General features: G+C 39.9%; 1 protein-coding gene across 1 annotated transcript in view; it reads left to right on the forward strand.

The window, feature by feature from the left end:
• The window catches only part of EFHC2 (EF-hand domain containing 2), a 204,181-nt gene that overhangs the window by 105,551 nt on the left and 80,219 nt on the right, over positions 1–18,411 (forward strand). The window contains exons 9-11 of the mRNA XM_073013784.1: positions 2,056–2,198; positions 4,839–5,035; positions 7,757–7,887. Of these exons, the coding sequence (XP_072869885.1) occupies positions 2,056–2,198; positions 4,839–5,035; positions 7,757–7,887 (471 nt within the window). The remainder of the gene's footprint in view (positions 1–2,055; positions 2,199–4,838; positions 5,036–7,756; positions 7,888–18,411) is intronic.

Below are 18,411 nucleotides of genomic sequence, written 5' to 3' on the forward strand. Positions count from 1 at the left end.
ATTTATAATTTGTTTGGGGACAACGGGAATAAACACATTTTTAAAACAACCATCCAAGAGTACAAGTCTATATAGAGCTAAATTGGGTGTGACCTTACAGTTGATGCAGGAGGTATAAGTAGGTGATCAGCTGGAGTATTGTGATAAAAAAGAATATTCTGGGAAGTTTGAGAAGTAGTTATTAGGGAAATATCTGAAGACACTTGCAGTGCTTCTCAAAGTATGATCAGGGGACCACCTTATCAGAATCTTCTGGGGTACTTATTAATAATGCAGGTTTCTGGAGATGTGAACTAGCTACTGAATCCCCCCATATCTCTGGGGATGGGACTCTGGATTCTGTATATTTAACAAGCTCCCCAGGTGATTTTTATATACAATAAACTTTGTGAACTGCTAGTCTGAAAATTTTATTGAGTAGATTATATTCTCGATTGATGAGATCTCCAGAACACTAGATTTAGGTAAAAAAAAAAAAAAAAAAAAGGCATATTGAATGTGTGAAGAACCCACACTTAACATATACACTTAGAAATTATAAGAAGTTAAATTTACAGTAATATTCCTTTTCCTGAAGTTAGACCTATCCTGTTTCAGTGATATTTCGGGTATCTGAAATGTTACGGCTTTTTTCTGTGAGAGGGGCTAGCAAATCTATTTGTTACTTACAAACACAATTATGTATCAGAGAAGATAGTTGACAAGGCATAGCTTCTCCCCGCGCCCCACGCACTATATGAGGTCTGTCTGAAGCCTGGGAACTGGGTACTGAGAAAACAGCCATGCAGACCTGGCTGCTTTGCTCAGGCTGTTTTGGGGTGAACTTTCCAAACTGCTGCACACCATCTCACATGGGGCCTCAAGCCTAGGAATCTTGGTGCCATCCTTCCTCAGCCGTGATTCTTGTACAGCCCGAGAAAGGGGCAGAGTAAAGCACTTTTTGCCGCTGCAAGTCAGAAATACTTGTTTTATTTTTCTAATCACTGTGGACACAAGGAAAGAATGATTTTCAGCCTAGGAGACCCTGCAAGGGAAGACTTCTCTGCTTAGAGTTGTGACAGGGGACATGGTTTATTATCCTGTGTACCTCCCTGGGGTAATGATTTTAGTTATCAAAGACCTCTCCAAGGGTTTACTGTTTGTTACAAAGTCCACCTTTCACTAGCTGATATCCGCAGACATGCCTCTGCTGACAGATCAGAAATCAGTTTCTTCAGTGACCAGGCAATCGACTTTGGTAACTTTTAATTCTATAATTCGATCCTATCTTTAGTCTACTAGACTCTTCTATTTATGCATAGAATTCTGAGTGCAAATTCTAATCAATACAGATCTCATAACAATTTTCCATAAACATTTATTGAATACTTATAATGTAAAAAGTATTATATTAGATAATGGTTAATAAGACAGTCTTTGTCCTTGGAAAACAGACTTGTAATGGCTTACAATATGAGTGATAAGCACTATTAAAAAAAAAAAAGGTGGGTCCATCCTTTGTGTTATAGTGTTTGTAAAGGAAAAGTTAATTTTTCCCTTGAAGAAAGTTGGGGGGATGCTGGGGAGCTGGAGGAGTGAGTCAGAGAGGGGAGGATGTGGGCTGGAAAACAGAAAAGCAAAGGGCATGAGACAGTGAGTGGTGAATGGGGGAGGTAGCCTGAGATACTGGCAGAGCCCAGGATTGCCCACGCAGTAGGGCTAGGTGCTTGCTCTTCTTTCCAGCATGATTATTGTGATTGGTGACTAGCCTCGTCATTAGAGAACAGCCAGTTAGCGCAGCTGGTTTGAGCAGTGTGTTTATGACGTTTGTTTTGGGTTCATTTTCCCAATGTGTTACCCAGGACATGCAAAGAATCAGAGATATCTTAATATACTGAGAAAATTCCTCTGCATTTAGATTTAGAACCTTAATTAGAAGACGGTTGAACTCTTTCACTTTGGACAGTTTATGCCTACTATATTAAAGCCATATTATATCTTTTGCAGACTTTTAAAAACATAATATGTGGAAGATTACCTGTATAGTGCTGTAACTGTCATTTCTGTTCCATTTAGCTATGGCTTCAAAAGCAATATACTCCGTTTTTTTGCAAAACTAGTCACAGACAAATGTGTTGACTTGGACAGGATGTTTGTTATTTCATATTATCTCAGTGATGACACCATTTCAGTGTTTGAACCTATAGAGAGGAATTCAGGTAAGAGATATCCTTCTCACAGTATTTTCTTGAGAATGTTTTAAGTGTCTCTTCATGTTGAAAATTAGGGAACATGATCTGGTTTTGTAGCCTAGATTATCTACAATAGAGGCTTTATAAAAAAATTAAAAAAAATAAAAAACCCAAACAATAGAGTTCTTTTTACAAATCTCTTAAATGGGAACATAAACATTTAAAATGATAGAAGTGAAACAGTTTTGGTTGGCTTAGGGCCAGGGGACCTGGAGTTACTTCCTTTTTGCCACTATCCCCACTTCCACTGTGACTTCTGAGGCACCTCTGTGGAACCCAAGGGCTTCAAATTCATGGTCTGGGTACCACTAGTTTTACTTGTAGCCAGCAAGCCAAGAGGAAGTCTGTATTCTTGATAGTCCTACTTACAAAATTTTTGTTTGGCTGTAAGACAAGAATCCCAGATACACAAATTCAATTGTCAGGGTCCATCTTTATCTGGTCCTTCTGTCTGTTGAGGTTGTTGCCAAGGTTCCCGCACTCAGACCCATAGAATGCCTCTCTGCAATATGCTGGCACCACCGTCACTGCTGAGGAGAGTCATTGACTTACCCAATCATGGCACTGTAGGATCCTGTTCTTTGTCTCAACATGTTTAGAACTTTTATCTGTGCTGAAGACATGCATTTGGGAAGAATAATCAGTGATGTGCTGGTTAAGTGGCTCTTTGAAAAGATTTTAAAAGCCCTGATTTGTACTGTTTGCCAGTTTCCATGGTGTGAATACCCCAACCATGGCCAATTTCAAGCAGCCAAGAGTTTAAAAACTGGCTTGCAAAATCTCTGAAAATTCGACTCTCAGCTCCTATGAGCTGATATGAGCTACTTAGCACACGGATGAGTAATGAATAACTTGTATAACTAAGGCTCCACAGTGATTTGAATAATGGATCAAATCTTAAAACATGAAATTGCATAGGGATGAATATAAGTCATGCTCTTACAGGTCAAAAATCAACTCTATACACTTAGAATGGGGAAGATGTGGCCAAACAAGTTGCAGCATGTGTGAAACAGAAAGGAGTGATGGTAGTCAGCAGCAAGCTTACTAGTAATCACAGTGGCCATGATTGAGAACTTACTATTATCCTTACAAGGACTTTATGAGGTTAGATTTTGTGTTAGTCCAGCTCCTCCAAGAAGCAACTGCCGAGACAGGATTAAATGTGCAAGAGATTTAATAGGGGGAATGCTGGTGAGGGAAAATGTGGAAGGAGCCAGAAGAGGCTGGGAGAGCTGTCAGACTATAGTGCAGTTCTGACACCTGTGAAGCACAGAGGGAAGGAAGAAAGAGGGAGTCTTAGACTGCAGTGAAATTCTAAGAAAATTTCGACAAGGTCGACAGGGAGTCCTTGAGGCAAAGTTGCAAGTTGGAGGAGTCCTTGTTTTGTAGGAGTGAGCCTGTCTTACTATCCCTGCCTTGGTCACTCATCTATTGGTAGCAGCCTGTGGGAAGAGTGACCTCAACACACACCTGAAGATTGATTTAAGAACGCAACAGCTGGGGCCTTCCATCAGTTATGTTCTTCACTATAGGTGACCTGAGAAGTACATTTTCTGGGCCTCCACACATCTGATTCCCATTGTACCAATAAGAATTCAGAGAGATTAAATAACTCCTAAAGATCACCCAGCAAGCAAGTGACAGAACTCGGAAGCCTGTGTCTTTTTACCACCTATCATTTCTGAATGTGATAGGAGAAGTGGAATGAAGTGGCCCAAAAGCTTATCTGGTCTCAGGCTCTATTTATAGGTCTGTAGATTTCAGTTCAGTATCAGAAGATGCTGGAGTTCCCTGTTCAACTCTACTGGCTACTTTCCAAGAGGTCAAAACAAATAATGTCTAGAAGAGAACAGATGAAATGGTGACAGCTCTGGAAACTAATATGAAGCATTACTAAAAGAAGCAAAGGGATTTTACCTGTAGGAAAAAATGACTTAAGGGGACTCCCATAGTTACCTTTAAACACTTAAGTAATCTCCTTTACAGAAGTAGGGCATTTGCTACTTAATCTGCATGTCAGATTAAGTATAAGACATCATCCGGGACAAATAGGTGGAAATAAGCACAAGTGAGGAATTTTCTAACTGGTACTGTTCAAACATGCTCTAAAGACGAGTATCTTCCTGATGTTCCACACTCCCAGTATGCTGCTGGGCATATATAGGAGGTCTCTGCCAAGTGCTTATTGGACTGGGAAGAGAGTAGAGAGAGAGAAAAAAAGGCTAGAATTACACATCATTTTCTCTCTCTCTCTCTCTTTTTTTTTTTTTTTTTTTTTTGAGATGGAATCTTGCTATGCTGCTCAGGCTGGTCTTGTACTCCTGGCCTCAAGCAATCCTCGTGCCTCAGCGTCTTGCGTTGCTGGGACTGCAGGCACATGCCACCATGCCCAGCTTTGCTTTTTGTCTTGAACACCCTTGCCTAGGAATTCTTACTCCTTCACTCACTGCCTCATTCTTCCCTTAAGTCCAAAACAATAGGCAATATTAGTTCACAGGTAAATTATATGGTGGTCTGTGCTTGAAGATAAAGTAACTCTGAAGGCAAGTCAGATGGTTCTTTTAAGAATAAAGGCTGCTCATGAACTTTTCTGTTTTTCTATAGGAATTACCGGTGGGATGTTCTTGAAAAGAAGTCGTGTTAAGAAGCCTGGACAAGAAGTCTTTAAAAGTGAACTATCTGAATATATCAAGGCTGAGGACCTGTACATTGGAGTCACAGTGAATGTGAATGGTTACCTATTTCGTTTGCTCAATGCTGATGAGTATACCTTAAACTACATGGAGCAGAATACAGATAAGGTGAATTTACTTTGTGTAATTCTTCACTTGCCTCTCAGCCCTCCGCAGTCTGTGTTTTTCTTTCTCTAGGGCCTTTTCTTCTTCATCTTGCCACCAGTTTTACATTGTGCATTCATACATGTGGGCATGAATAATGGATTCGTGTGACTTGGCCACATGTCCCATCACAGAGGCCAGGTTCTTGTCTACTCTGTTTACATGCTGGGTTCTCCTCTGCCCAGCATCACAGATTCCAGGCACAGGCAGGAGGCAGGGCCAGGGTTGAATCAAGTTTCCTGGGTTTTTTGCTGACACTAACAATGTTTTCAGAAAGAAATTCAACAACTATAGGAAAGGAAGAAAAATCTGGTGCCACACACTGTGCCGTCCCAGTTAATTGGCACAGGCCAACAGAGAAGGCCAAGACCTGAACAAACAGAAACCTCAAGGGAACTGAATAGTTGCTGGAGTTGCAACTTCCCTTAACAGTGGCCACCTGAGGCCTAAATAAGGATTTCAGGATAAACTGGCGACAGTGAGCTCAAAGAGTTTTTTTTTTTTTTTTTTTTTTTTGAAATAAGATGGCAGATGGGTACTGTTACTGCAGGTGCCATTATGGCGATGCTGTTCAGTAAAAATAACATATTGATAAAATCTGGATTTTAAATGTGGGCTAGTTCAGTGTACAAACATGTTTATTTGGGAATCATTGCCTAATATGGAAAAATCTATCTGGAAAATTTTATTTTAAAAGTTTACCTATAAGTGATAATATTTATGTACCATTTATATACATACAGTGCCAATTTTGTCTCATTTATATATAAAATGCCTGGGGTTAAGTTGCTAAGATCAGTGTCTCTGTGTACATCACATCATTCATATCAGTTTGGGTCCTCTGAGAAGCAGATGCCAAGACAGAATGAGAAGTGTGAGAGATGTCGTGGGGGAAATTTCTGAGAAGGATAAACGGGGAGGGGACAGGAGCGGGCAGGGGGGCCTTCAGACCAGGAGACAGGTTGAACCCCTGTGGAAGGAGAGAGAAAGGAAGGAGGGGTGGGTAGGCAAAGCCTCAGCTGACAGTGCAGCTCTGAGAATGTCTCACTTTCTCAGTGAAGGGGAGCCCCAGAGCACAGACTGCCCATCAGAGAGGTCCCCTGTCAGGCAGGAATGGCCTGGCTCTAGTTCCCCTGCTGTGCTGTGTCATTGGGTGGGAACAGCCTGGGGAGAGGGTGGCCCCAGCAGCGACATTGCCTGCGAACTCTGTGTGAATCTGGAAGATATGGCAGCTGGAGTCTGTCAGGCAACGATGCTCTTCTCCACAGGGTCTCTCTTGACAGGAGGCCTGCGAAGCACCCTCCGTGGCTGCCGCGCCATCTTTCCATTTATAGTCTTAGGGATTCAGGTTATCATAAAACCATGAACCAGGAGCTATTCGAAAACACTGAATCTAGACGAGAAGCTCAGTAATCGGGAGTTTAGATTTCTGGAAACCAGCAGGCCTGGCTTGGGAACCTGACTCCACGTTAATAGCTGAGGGACCTTAGATACGTATTTTTCCTGAGCTTCAGTTTCTTCATCTTTGGAATGGAAGGAACAACAGTGCCTATTTGATAGAATTGCTATGAAGATTAGATGTGATAATGTGTGTGAAGCTCTGAGCTAACCATGAGGCCCATGGTAAGCTCAATCAGTGTTACTATTGTAAATTAGAATTCTATTTCCAATCAGAGGGCGAACCTATACCTTAATAAAAAATATATATAGTATAAATATAAGATATAAAGGTTTTTTTTTTTTTTTTCCTTTGGGGACAATAAAAGCAGGGTAGGACATTATCTGGAATCAGCATCCCAAGTAAAAACTGCATTATTTTAAAACTGCCCTTAACAAAGACATTCTAAGCAGAGAAAGTTTGCTATACTGTTTAATATCAGCCTGAGGAATCTTTTCAAAAGAGCTAATAGATCCTGTCATGGAAATAGATGAAAGGAAATGCAAAAAAGTGGGAGGAGTAGGGGTCTGCGATAGGTGCCAACCCACCTGGATCATTTTCTGGTGGGAGAGAGGGATCTTTAGACTAAATTGCCATCAGTGTTTTTATTTTAAAATTTCATCTTCTCATTTTTGATCTCTTAGCTATAATTATTTACGACCTTATGTTTCACTGGATGCAAGAAGTATTCTTACCAAGTCAAAAAGCTAGTCACAGGATAAGAGACAGGAACCGTAGACAGCCCAGAGAATGACTGTGCGAGGGGTTAGGGTACCTGTGTGGATCTTCCATACCCAGCTTTGCTCTCATCAGTGCGTTGCCTAATGGATAACAGTTCCGGGGGGACCCCATTCTAAAGATCTAGAGAAAATGGAGGGCTACTTACCCAGTTTTGAATCCCCATTTTCTCCGTTAGGATCTCCCAACATATTGGGCCGATATCCAAGGGTTATAGGGAGGAGGCTGAGATGGAAGCAGGGGTTGTTTTGTGATCTCTGTGGCCTCGTGTTCCTTAAGCTGGTTTCCCTCAGAACTGGGGTCTATGCTGCTGTCAGCTGTTGTCCAGAAGCTTTAACTGAGGAGATTCAAAGCTAGTCATGCCTTCTCGGTGTTGGTTTCTTTGCAAAGACAAACCTGCTAACTTCATGTGCACAGTGTGAAGTCCCTTTACTGGCCATGAGCAAGATTGGGCTCCTGAACTGTTAGGAATATTTAAATATGTTTTTCCTTTCATTTCCCCCTTACAGTATCCTTTCAGTAACCTCAAACTTGCCCTACAAAAGTTGAAGCAAGAAGAAGCAAAATCCAGAGAGCTCAAGCAGATATTCAGAGCTGCTGACCGTAAGCACACAAAGAAGGTGGATTATAATACATTCAGGTAAGCCATATTCTGCTAACAGTCATCTGTTTTCCCCTCAAGATTATCCAAAGAACAGAAAGAACTGTTTCTTTCCTAATCAGTTAACTATTTTTAATTAGGAATTGGCATTTCTTTGAGTTTGTATTATTTTGTAGTCAAGTTTTGGCCACTAATACTCTAGTAAATGTTATGAATTTACATATAAAAGGAGTTTGTACATGGGAACAGAGGGACAAGAGCGTAGAAAGTCAGTTGGTGACATTGTCTTATGAATCAGGGAGTTGAAGGATCAGCAGAATGCCAGGAATGGTGCATCTGAATGAGAAAGACAGAAAAAAGCACTGCTAAGAGCACCTCCCCACCACCGAAATCTGGGGGACAAAGGAGGGACATCTCCAGGAATGTGATGAAGTTGGAAAATAGTAAAAACTTCACCGATTATCAGAGCAAAGGTGATATGTATGCATCTGTGTATACGTGTGCTTGTACACATATGTGTATTCTGAAAGACATGAAAATACAGGAATCGAGGGGAAAATATGTGACAGTAGTGGGAAATATTATAACAAATCTTGATCAAGGTTTTCTCTAAGGTGAAGCTGAATTCTGGGACTATCCAGTGGCTGACCGAGGCAAATTTTCAAACAGCAGAAACACAGGGAAATTCAAATTCAGGGTCTAGTACAATTGTGAGACTTCTTAGGCTGAAAACAAAGTGAATGGAGCGTTTAGGAGAATAAATTAAATCATGGATGGAGGACAAAGGGGACTTTCTCTTTAGGCTGAGAATTCTGGCTCCTGACAAGGATAGTGGCTGAAAGCTATATAGTAAACTCTGCTTGATGCAGTCAAGATGTGGGCTGAGAAATGAGGAAGTGAGCCCAGGAGAGGGTACCAGGGAGGTCTTTCCAACTTTGTGTCTGCAGTCGCCCTATTGCATCACTACCTGGTGGCCTGGAGCCCACCATTAGGCCCGGAGTGTCCCAAGAGCTCATTTGTTGTTTTAACAAAGCTCTTTTGTATCTCCAAAATGTTCTTTGGAGAGAAGCAGTCAGAGGACATATTTTTATTGTTTAGAATTCCCAACCTTCTGGGATCAATAAGAATTTATAGTTCTTTGTTATTGTTCACAGTCACATACACATGTTCATAGTGTTTTGGAAAATAAATGGAGACAGTAAAGAGCAGAGACAATTACTCAGGCCATGGGCTAATGGAAAGCAGTGGAGAAGAAAGCAAGAAATTTCCATCAGAAATGAGGGAGTGGTTTTGTTTTATTATTTGTGTCCTTTTACAAAAGCATCCATTTTTCCAACACTTGCAAAGTCTATTGGAAACACTTTAGTGAGTTTATAGGGCTTTTTGGGAAGCACTTAGGCCAGGCAGGCGATCCAAGGAGGAAAAGTTGCTTTGCAGATGGAGGCCTGACCCTAATTGTGGGTGGGATAAAGGACCACTATGCTGTGATTGGAGGGGTAGCCTCAAGGAGCTGCATGCTCAAAAAGAAGGACCTCCCTGTCCCAGAAATTCCTTAAAATGAAACTCAGATCAGGTTCAGGTTTCGCCTGGCTTGAAAAATCCTTCAGCGGCTTGCCATTGTCCTCACAATAAGATCCAAACATTTGACTGCAGCCAGCAAGGCCTTGAGTGATGTGAGTCTGTTTGTATTTCCAGTGTCATCACCTCTTTTTCTGCAGCCCTGTCTTTTGGCCTCACTGACTGTCTTTCGGTTTCTCAAACACATCAAGCTCTTTCCTGACTCTTGGCCTATGCACACCCAGTTCCCTCTGCCTGGAATGCAGTCACCACCACCCTCTGCATAGCAAACTCTAGGACTCATCTCAAATGCCGGCTCCCAGAGGGGCTTTCATTCAGAGGGGCTTTCTAGATCCTATCTAGAGTAGATCACCTGCTGTTATTCTTAGCCACTTGTTTATATATTTTTCCCAGCACTTAGCACAACTTACAGTTATTTTATTTAGAGATCTGTTTACTTGGGGGTAGTGCGTCTATGTGTGTGTGCTGTGTGTGTCTTCTCCTATTCGCATGTGAGCTTTCTGAGGGCAGGGAGCTCAATGGTGGTGTTCCCTGCAGCATCCCCTACTGCTGGGCGCTCTCTCTCTCTCTCTCTCTCTCTCTCTCTCTCTCTATATATATATATATATATATATATATATATATATATTTATTTATTTATTTATTTATATATATATTTTTATATATATATTTATTTATATATATAGCTACCAAATGAAATAATGAACCGCTAGAGTTGTTCCTGGGGGTTCTAGTTTGGAGGTGATGGCATGACCTCCAAATAAGAGCTTAGACCAAGAGTCTAGATGTCTCGATCCATATGACATGCTTGGTGCTGGGTGCTGAGCCCTCCGTGCTTGGGGCTGCTCATTTGTGCTCGGCCCACAAATGTGGGTCCCTGCACCTTGTCTTCAGCCCCATCTTATGCTTCTCAAACTCTTTCCTGAGCAAACAAAAAGGAACTACGTAGCCCGTGTCTATCACATCATATCCTAATTCAATTCTTTGCTCAGTGCTTTTACTAGCTAATATTTCCTTTCATTATGTGTGTGTATGTGTGTGTGTGTGTGCGCGTGTGTGTGTGTGTATTCTGACTCTCCTCACCAGAATATAACCTCTTTGAGGGCAGGGGCCTTCTCTTTCTTATTTTCTGCTTTAGCCTTATGACTTGTTTCAGTGTTTGGCAAATAATAGGGTGTTAATAAATACTAGTTGAGTGGGTACATTTTTTGTTTAGTGTTTAATATGCCTCAGATGAAATCTACTGAGATAATTCTCTGCTTTTGTGTCTTTTGTGTTCCACTTTCCCTTTTCTTTTCCTTTTTTTTCTTCTTTTCTTTTCTTTTCCCCTCCCTCCCTTCCTCCCTTCCTTTCTTTTTCTTTTTTTTTTTTTATTATTATACTTTAAGTTCCGGGATACATGTGCAGAACCTGCAGGTTTGTTACATAGGCATACACGTGCCATGGTAGTTTGCTGCACCCATCAACCTGTCATCTACATTAGGTATTTCTCCTGATGCTATCCCTCCCCTAGGCCCCGACCCCCTGACAGCCCCTGGTGTGTGATGTTCTCCTCCCTGTGTCTATGTGCTCTGAATGTGTACATTTTATCTAGCCCTCACTGCTTTGACTCTGACCTGTAGGGTGATTGTGTCCATGCTAGTTCCTCAAGCTCAGACCTTTCTCCTGAACTATAAACCTGGAAATATGCATACCTCTGGGACATATGCCCCTCACATGTCTTTTAGGCATCCCCCAAAATAACTTTCCCTAACTTGACCTCGTTTTCTTCTTTCATAAAGTAGCAGCTAGGGGACTGTATCTTGATAAAGGCCATCATGGGCATCCCCAAGAGTCCAGACCAGGGGTTGGCTTTGTGTCTCCCCTCTCTCGACCTCTCCCACTCACCCTTTGGAATTATATGTCTTGAACTACCTCTGGAAACTTTCCCTTCTTTCCATCTGCAGCTTCACAGTTGTAGTTCAGCTTTTCATCACTGTTTACTTGAACCCTCTGGAGAGCAGTGTAACTGATCTCTTTTTCTTAACTCTCATCCTCCAAAGTTTTGCCAGAGTGACCTTCCTAAACTCTGATAGGATCATTCCTCTGCTCTTAATCCTGCATCAGTGTGTCGCGTGAGTTTGCCTACCTTTCTCTCCATATTTCCATCTCACTAGAAGAATAATACTTTTGTAGAAGCCACCATGTATTGAGCACTTACTGGGGGCCAAGCATCGTGCTAAATGCTTTCTACCTACTATTTACTGGTAGCCTTCTGTCAAGTTGTTGCTTATTTGCTTCCCTGCCTCCACATCAGCTCCTGCCAAGTGCAATAGATGTTTGCTGAATAATTTAATGAACGATCCTATTTCTCAAGGAACGTTCAGTCTAAAGCTTGCAGCAATCAAGTAAATAATTGATTTCCTTGCACCAGGGAAGGGCCATCTGGCTCTCACTTAGGGAAGTAAGGAGAGGCTAGGCCTGATCTTCACTAGCCAAGTAACTTGGGCAATTCACTTCACCTACCTGTGTCTCACTCTTTTGTTCATATATTGGTCTCTGAGGTCCCTTCTAGGCTCTGACAACTGGAAACTCTGAAAATATAAGTTTATAATATTCTTGTAAAATGTTCTCTTTTCAAATTTATACATTGAGATAGTGGAGAAGAGCAGAGGCAAGCAAAGGCAGGATTGCAGCATAGGTCTATGGGCTTGGCCTCTGTGGCCCTGACTCTCTCCTGCTTAGATACCTGGCGCTCTCAGCATACACCTGGGGCTTCAGGGCCCAGACCTGCTGCTCTGGGCAGTGGTCCAAGCCCCTAGCATTACCCTTCTTCTCAGAGATGTGCATCTCCTCTCAGGAAAACCTTGAGGGTAGGAACTGATAAACTACCCCTGCATAAGGCACCTTGGTCAATAATGGATTAATGTGTGGGCCTCCCAGAGATATTTGTGCCTCAGAATAGACCTGATGGAATGCAGGGACAGGCAGCTATCAGGAAATGGAAGTAAGGAATGTTTGGTTTTTGGGTTTTTTTGTTTTTTTTTTTTGATTTTTTAATCTGAGTAGGGAACATTTCTCTTTTGCCTTGTGGGAATTCACCACTTCTGCTTCTATTTCATTGATCCTCTCTAGAATCTTTTTGTCATGGTCTGTCAAATTCACCTGTGAGAGCTGCTGATCGTTATCCAAGAGAGTGCAGATAACCTTTCTCAGAGCCTTGGGATAGATACCTGGTGGCAGTGGTGGGCAGATTTCAGCAGGTAGCAGGGCAGGGACTAAGCTTGGCAGGGCTAGTATTTCATGCAGTTGGGAACATGGGCAGAGTGGAGCTTCCCAGTGAGGGCCCTGGACTCTGAACCACAGGCAGCAGCAGCAGCGCAGAGAGCCCAATGCCAAGGAAGATGTGGTCAGTCCATCTCTCTGGCCACCTCCCTGAGCCTTGATCTACCCATCAGAGATGACACCTGGCCCCATGTAGCCTATGTGTATTTTGGTTAGCTGAGTGCTTATCTCTTCTCCCCACCTGGGGAAGCTCTCAGAGAGCAGGGCCCGTGCCTGGTTCACTCTTGTGTCTTTCCCAGATACCTCCAGAACCCAGTGTATCAAACCTCAATGAACATAGTGAATTATTACAGATTTTTTCTTCAGGCCCCCATTATCAATTGTAGGGTCAGTAGCTCTCCTGTGAACATCCATGTAATAAATTCCTTCTAAGATTTAGAACCTCGAGGAAATTTTCTCTCTTGTAAAACTAAAATTCTTCCTAAAAGGGGTAATATAATAGAAATAGTTCTTTTCACTGGTTTTGGAGTTGGCAAACCCAGATCCAGCTCTTGGCTCTCTTGTTTACCAGCTTAGTGGCCTTGGAGAGGCTGCTGAATAATTTTTTCATCTGTAAAATGGGGATAGTAATACATAGGACACAGCTGTTGTGATGAATACATTTGATAAAATTCTTACTGTAGCTGACTAGTGCATGGTGGATACTTAGAAAATGAAAATGCTTTATCCCAATAGTTGTAAACTGGTGTCACCAACAATAGTAATAGGAATGTACATCCTGTTTTCAGTATTTCTATAAGCTTTATATTTACTCATGTTGGGGGTCATTCAACACATTCTTTAATAAATGAGGTTGAAAGAGAAACTCTAAAAACTTGTAGGCCTTGAAGATGGAAAATAATAAACATCATTGTTGGTGGACCAAGGCTAGGAAACATTAATATAATCCACCCTATTGGTGTCCTTTACTTCACAGAAGCAGATTGTAAATTTAGTGCTTAGAACATGGTAATGATCTCATCCTGATTTATCTAGGGCAATTATCGCTGCCTTTGTATGGTTTTGCTCTATTTTTATTTGGACTACTCTGTGTACATTGCTATTGGTGTTTTTTTATTGTAAGCAATCTAGCATCTTTTAAGGAAACCACTAGTCTGTGAATCTATATGAACAAAAGCAAAAACAAAGACAATAAAATCCCAAAGCACTCAAACATAGGTTCTTATCATGAACCAAATAGATTCTTTGACAGTATTCATAGCCTGTCTTCAAAATGGAAATTTCAATATACATTTTTGAAAACAGCATTTTGAACTTTCCTAAAAGCATTAAATATAAATAATATGTTGTTGTAGAAAGAATGCTAGCCTGGGAGTCAAAAAGATGGAGATCTTTGATTTGATTCTGTCACTGCCTGGTGGTGGTGTTTGTATTGGTGAGGGCTTAGTTTTAAAAAGGAATATCCTCTCTGGCTGGTTAAGCAAAAAAAAGGAATTTATTAAAAGGAACCTGGGTGGTTCACAGTGTCTTTGGAACAGCTGGAGAAATAAGCTCAAGGCTGAACTATAGGAACAGTGCCCAAAACAGGGCTGTAGAGCTTGTCTGATGAGAAAATGACCTCTGTTGCCACCACCACCACCACCCATGACTCATTGCTGCACTTGCATTGCTGCCAAGAACTTGATTTTACCATAGCCCTAACTACCACTATTTCTGGCAATCGTCCTTTACCACCCCTGAAGGCTGAGCTCCTTTGACACCAAATGTGGCCCACCCTGAGCTGCTTTTCTTCTGTTAATCCCTTCTGAGGCACAGTCTTACTTCCCTGATTGGTAGAGAGCCTGGGTCACCTGCATATTTCTAACTGTAAGGAAATCTGGGAAATTGAGCTCTGACCTCTGTTTTGGGGTGGTAGGAAACTTATGTGGAATTCCCCAAATATAGAAAGGCTATTTAAGAGATAGCCTTTGTAGAAAGTTTCAGTTAGACAGGATGAATAAGTTCTGGAGATATGGAGATTTATTGTACAACATGGTGACTATAGTGAATAATGATGTATTATATACTTGGATTGCTAAGAGAGTGGCTCTTAAATGTTCTCACCACAAAAAAAAAAAAAAAAACATGTGAGGTGATAGATATGTGAGTTAGCTTGAGTTAGTTATTTCTAAATGTATACGTATATCAAAACATCACATGTGCTGTAAATATATACAATTTTATTTGTCAACTATACTTTCATAAAACTGGGGGGAAACAAAATAAATAAAAGGTACCCTTTTCATTTGCCATGAATATTGCAGGGATAGTAAATCCAAACCAACATGAGCCAAACAGGGAACAACGAATGTATGTTGACAACAGAGACTAAAGTCTTTGTTTGTAACCAAACCAAGCAAAGCACCTACCTAGTTTTAGTACTTTGAAAATGTTGTTTTGACTCGCCAAGCAACTAAACAAGAAGCAAAGCCCTCCCCTACGCTTGGCTACTTTTGCAATCTCTGATGAACCTTTCTGAGTTTCCATTGCCTTAAATGAAGGTATTGAATTAAATACAGGTTTATAGGTTGAAAGCTGGCAGTTATATTTTGTTTGGCTTTTGTTTAATGTTTTTAAAATTAGGAGTTTAAACCTAAGAATATATGTATCTGGTGCCTCTTGGAAAATAGAAATTGGACCCACATTTCTCCATGGCAACAATCTTTTGGGGGTGAATGGCACTTGCCCTCCTAAGATGGAGATTGTTCTCTGCATTTCTTCTCAGTTTCTACAAGTCCTTATTGTCTCACACCAAGGCACTTTCTCCTATTTATCTTACATACCTACCCCAGTAGGTACTAGACTAGGTAATTCTTGGATTAGATCATTATAAGGCACCTCCCAGACATAAAATTCCATTATTTTGTTACTCTAGGTATTGTGGAAATAGGCATTTAGGAATCACTGTATAAATAGTTCAAAATAGAACTGAAGACTAATTTTTAAAAATTAGAATCCAAATATGATTGTATACTTGGAAAATCCAAAGGAATCAATTTTATAATGGTTGGAACTATTAAGAGCATTCAGGAAAGTAGCTAAATATAAGTAAGCTATATACAGAACAATAGCTTTACTTTATATCAGCAATAACTAGTTAGGAAGTGTTCTGAAAAGGGGAATACTATTTGCTGTAGCAACAAAAATGAAATATCTGGGAATAAATTGGACGAGAAATGTAAGACTAAAATGAATGCAATTTTTAAACTTGATATCTCTGAATGGGAAGGCAATATTGTGAAAATTCTAATTTTCCAAATTTATAGATTTGAAGCAATTTCAATCAGAATTACACAGTAGGTTTTTGCTGTTGCTGTTGTTAGATTTGGTTTTGTTTAACAGGGTTAGGGGAGATAAATTGACTGATTATGAAGGTTCATCAAGAATAAGGGGTTGAGAATATCCAATAAAATGTTGAAAAGAATATTAAAATGTAGATACGAGAAAGGTATATGATTTACATACATTTGAAAACATTTTCTAGCAGAGAAACAAAAATATCAGTGAAATACAGTGTAGAGTCCATAAAAGACCCATTTTTATGAACTTTCGTATAAGTATGGAGAACATTTCAAATCAGTAGAGAAAGAATGGATTATTAATAAAGACTTTGGTGACAATCAACTAGAAAATGCCTTTATACACTTATTTTGTGGTGAAGCACAGTTTCCAAAAGCCATAAAGGAAAGATTATATTGACTACAGAAAAATTTTATATCTCTCTATAGAAAAAGATATCACAAACTTAAAAGACAAGGGACAGACTAAGAGAAAATATTTATAACCAGTGTAAGAGCCAGGGGATTAACCTTAAGTACTTAAGAACTCCTATAAAATCAACAGACAAAAATGGATCAAAGGCAGGAATAGTTCACAGAAGAAATACAAATGGTGTTTAAACCTGTTGAAAAGATGCCCAAAAATGACACAAACTGAAACAATGATGAAATATTATTTCCAGTTACTCTATTGGCAACATTTAAAAAGAATGATATAACTGACTCCAGGTGAACATGTGGGGTAACAGGTACTCTCATTTTCCACTGATAGGAGTTTAAATTGGTTCAGCATTTTGGAGGGCTATCGGCAGAATGTGTCTGATGTTTAGACTCTTTTACCTGGTAATTGCACTTGTAGAAATTTTTTATTTGGAAAAATTTGGACAGGTGGATTGATAAATATGTGTATGTGCATGCACAATATTTATTGCAGCAAACTTTGTAATAGTAAACATTTGGAAAAATAAAATGCCCAACAATAGGGAAATAGTTGGATATATTCTATTGCATTAATTTCAGACAATATTTTTTAGCCATTAGAAAGAGGTAGACCACATATGCATACCAGAAAAAATGTTTGATGTATCAGTTAGGATTGGCTAAGTAATGCTGCAGTAACAACAACCCCTGAATCTCAGGGAATTAAATCAACCAAGGTTTATTGTTTGCTGACTTTATGTATCCGTTGTGGTTGTCAGGGGAATTTTGTTCATAGTAGCCACTCAGGGACTGAGGCTGACAGAATAGCCACTACCTTGAATGTTCCCAGTCACATTGCCATAAAGGAAAGAGAATTTTAGAGGGTCAAGTACAACAAATTTTTATTTGGAAAGAAATACATATCATTTACACTCTCAATTTATTGGCTAGCACTAGTCACAGGACCCCACTCATGTGCTTAGAAGAAGGAGGGAAACCAGATCTTGGTGAACAGCTATGGGTGGCTACCACATATGTGTTGTGCTGTTTTGTAGATAAAGCAAAATCCAGAAGCATGTTAATATCCTACTTATGCCAAAAATGTAAAAGTTGTATGCACATGTGTGTATATATATATATTTCAAGGAATGTATATCCTTTGAAGAAATGCTAGCGGGCTACACACTAAGCTGTTAGTGGAGCATGCTTCATTCCTTGATTTTTAGTTTTTTTTTTACAATGAGCAATTATTTAAAAAAAATTCAATTTAAATAAAATAAAACCCAAACAAATAAAACCAAAAAGCCTGGGCAAAGAGCTTATGGAACATTTTTTCAGAAAGAACATTTTTTATTTCTTGCTTCAGTTTCCAGAAACAGCTAATGGCAGATGCTGGCAGGATGTTCTGAGCAAAAGTCAAGAGGCTTGGAATTGTACAGTAGGGCACAGGTTGTTGTAGTTGATACTCTACTTACTCTGATTATTGACTACAGTCAAATAATTGTAATGTGCTTACATAAAGTTCTTATTTTAGGGGCCACAATATTTTATGTTTATGCAATTACAAAGTTTCAGAGGTTTAAAGTTAAGTTTTGAGATGAAATAGTTTTTATAATTTTCAAATTCCTATCAAATTAGCATGTTTTACCCATTCATTTTCTCCAGCATTCTACGAGAATTTTAAAACATCCAGAAAATTTGGCAAGAGTAAACAGTGGACACCCCATATATTTACCATTGTACCATTAACCTCTTACTTTATTTGCTTTATGACACACCTCTCCATTTATACATCCTTATATCCATCTATTAACCCATCTTAATTTTGGTGCATTTCAAAGAAAATCACAGACATCAGTTACTTCCCTCTAAATATTTTAGCATGCTTACTATTTATTTATAGTTTTTCTTTTGATGTAAAATTTATGTTCAATAAAATGCACAAACTTTATACATTTGCTGGGTTTTGACAAATATATGTTTG

This window comes from Chlorocebus sabaeus, chromosome X (genome assembly GCF_047675955.1).
Source record: "Chlorocebus sabaeus isolate Y175 chromosome X, mChlSab1.0.hap1, whole genome shotgun sequence".
Lineage (NCBI taxonomy): Eukaryota > Metazoa > Chordata > Mammalia > Primates > Cercopithecidae > Chlorocebus > Chlorocebus sabaeus.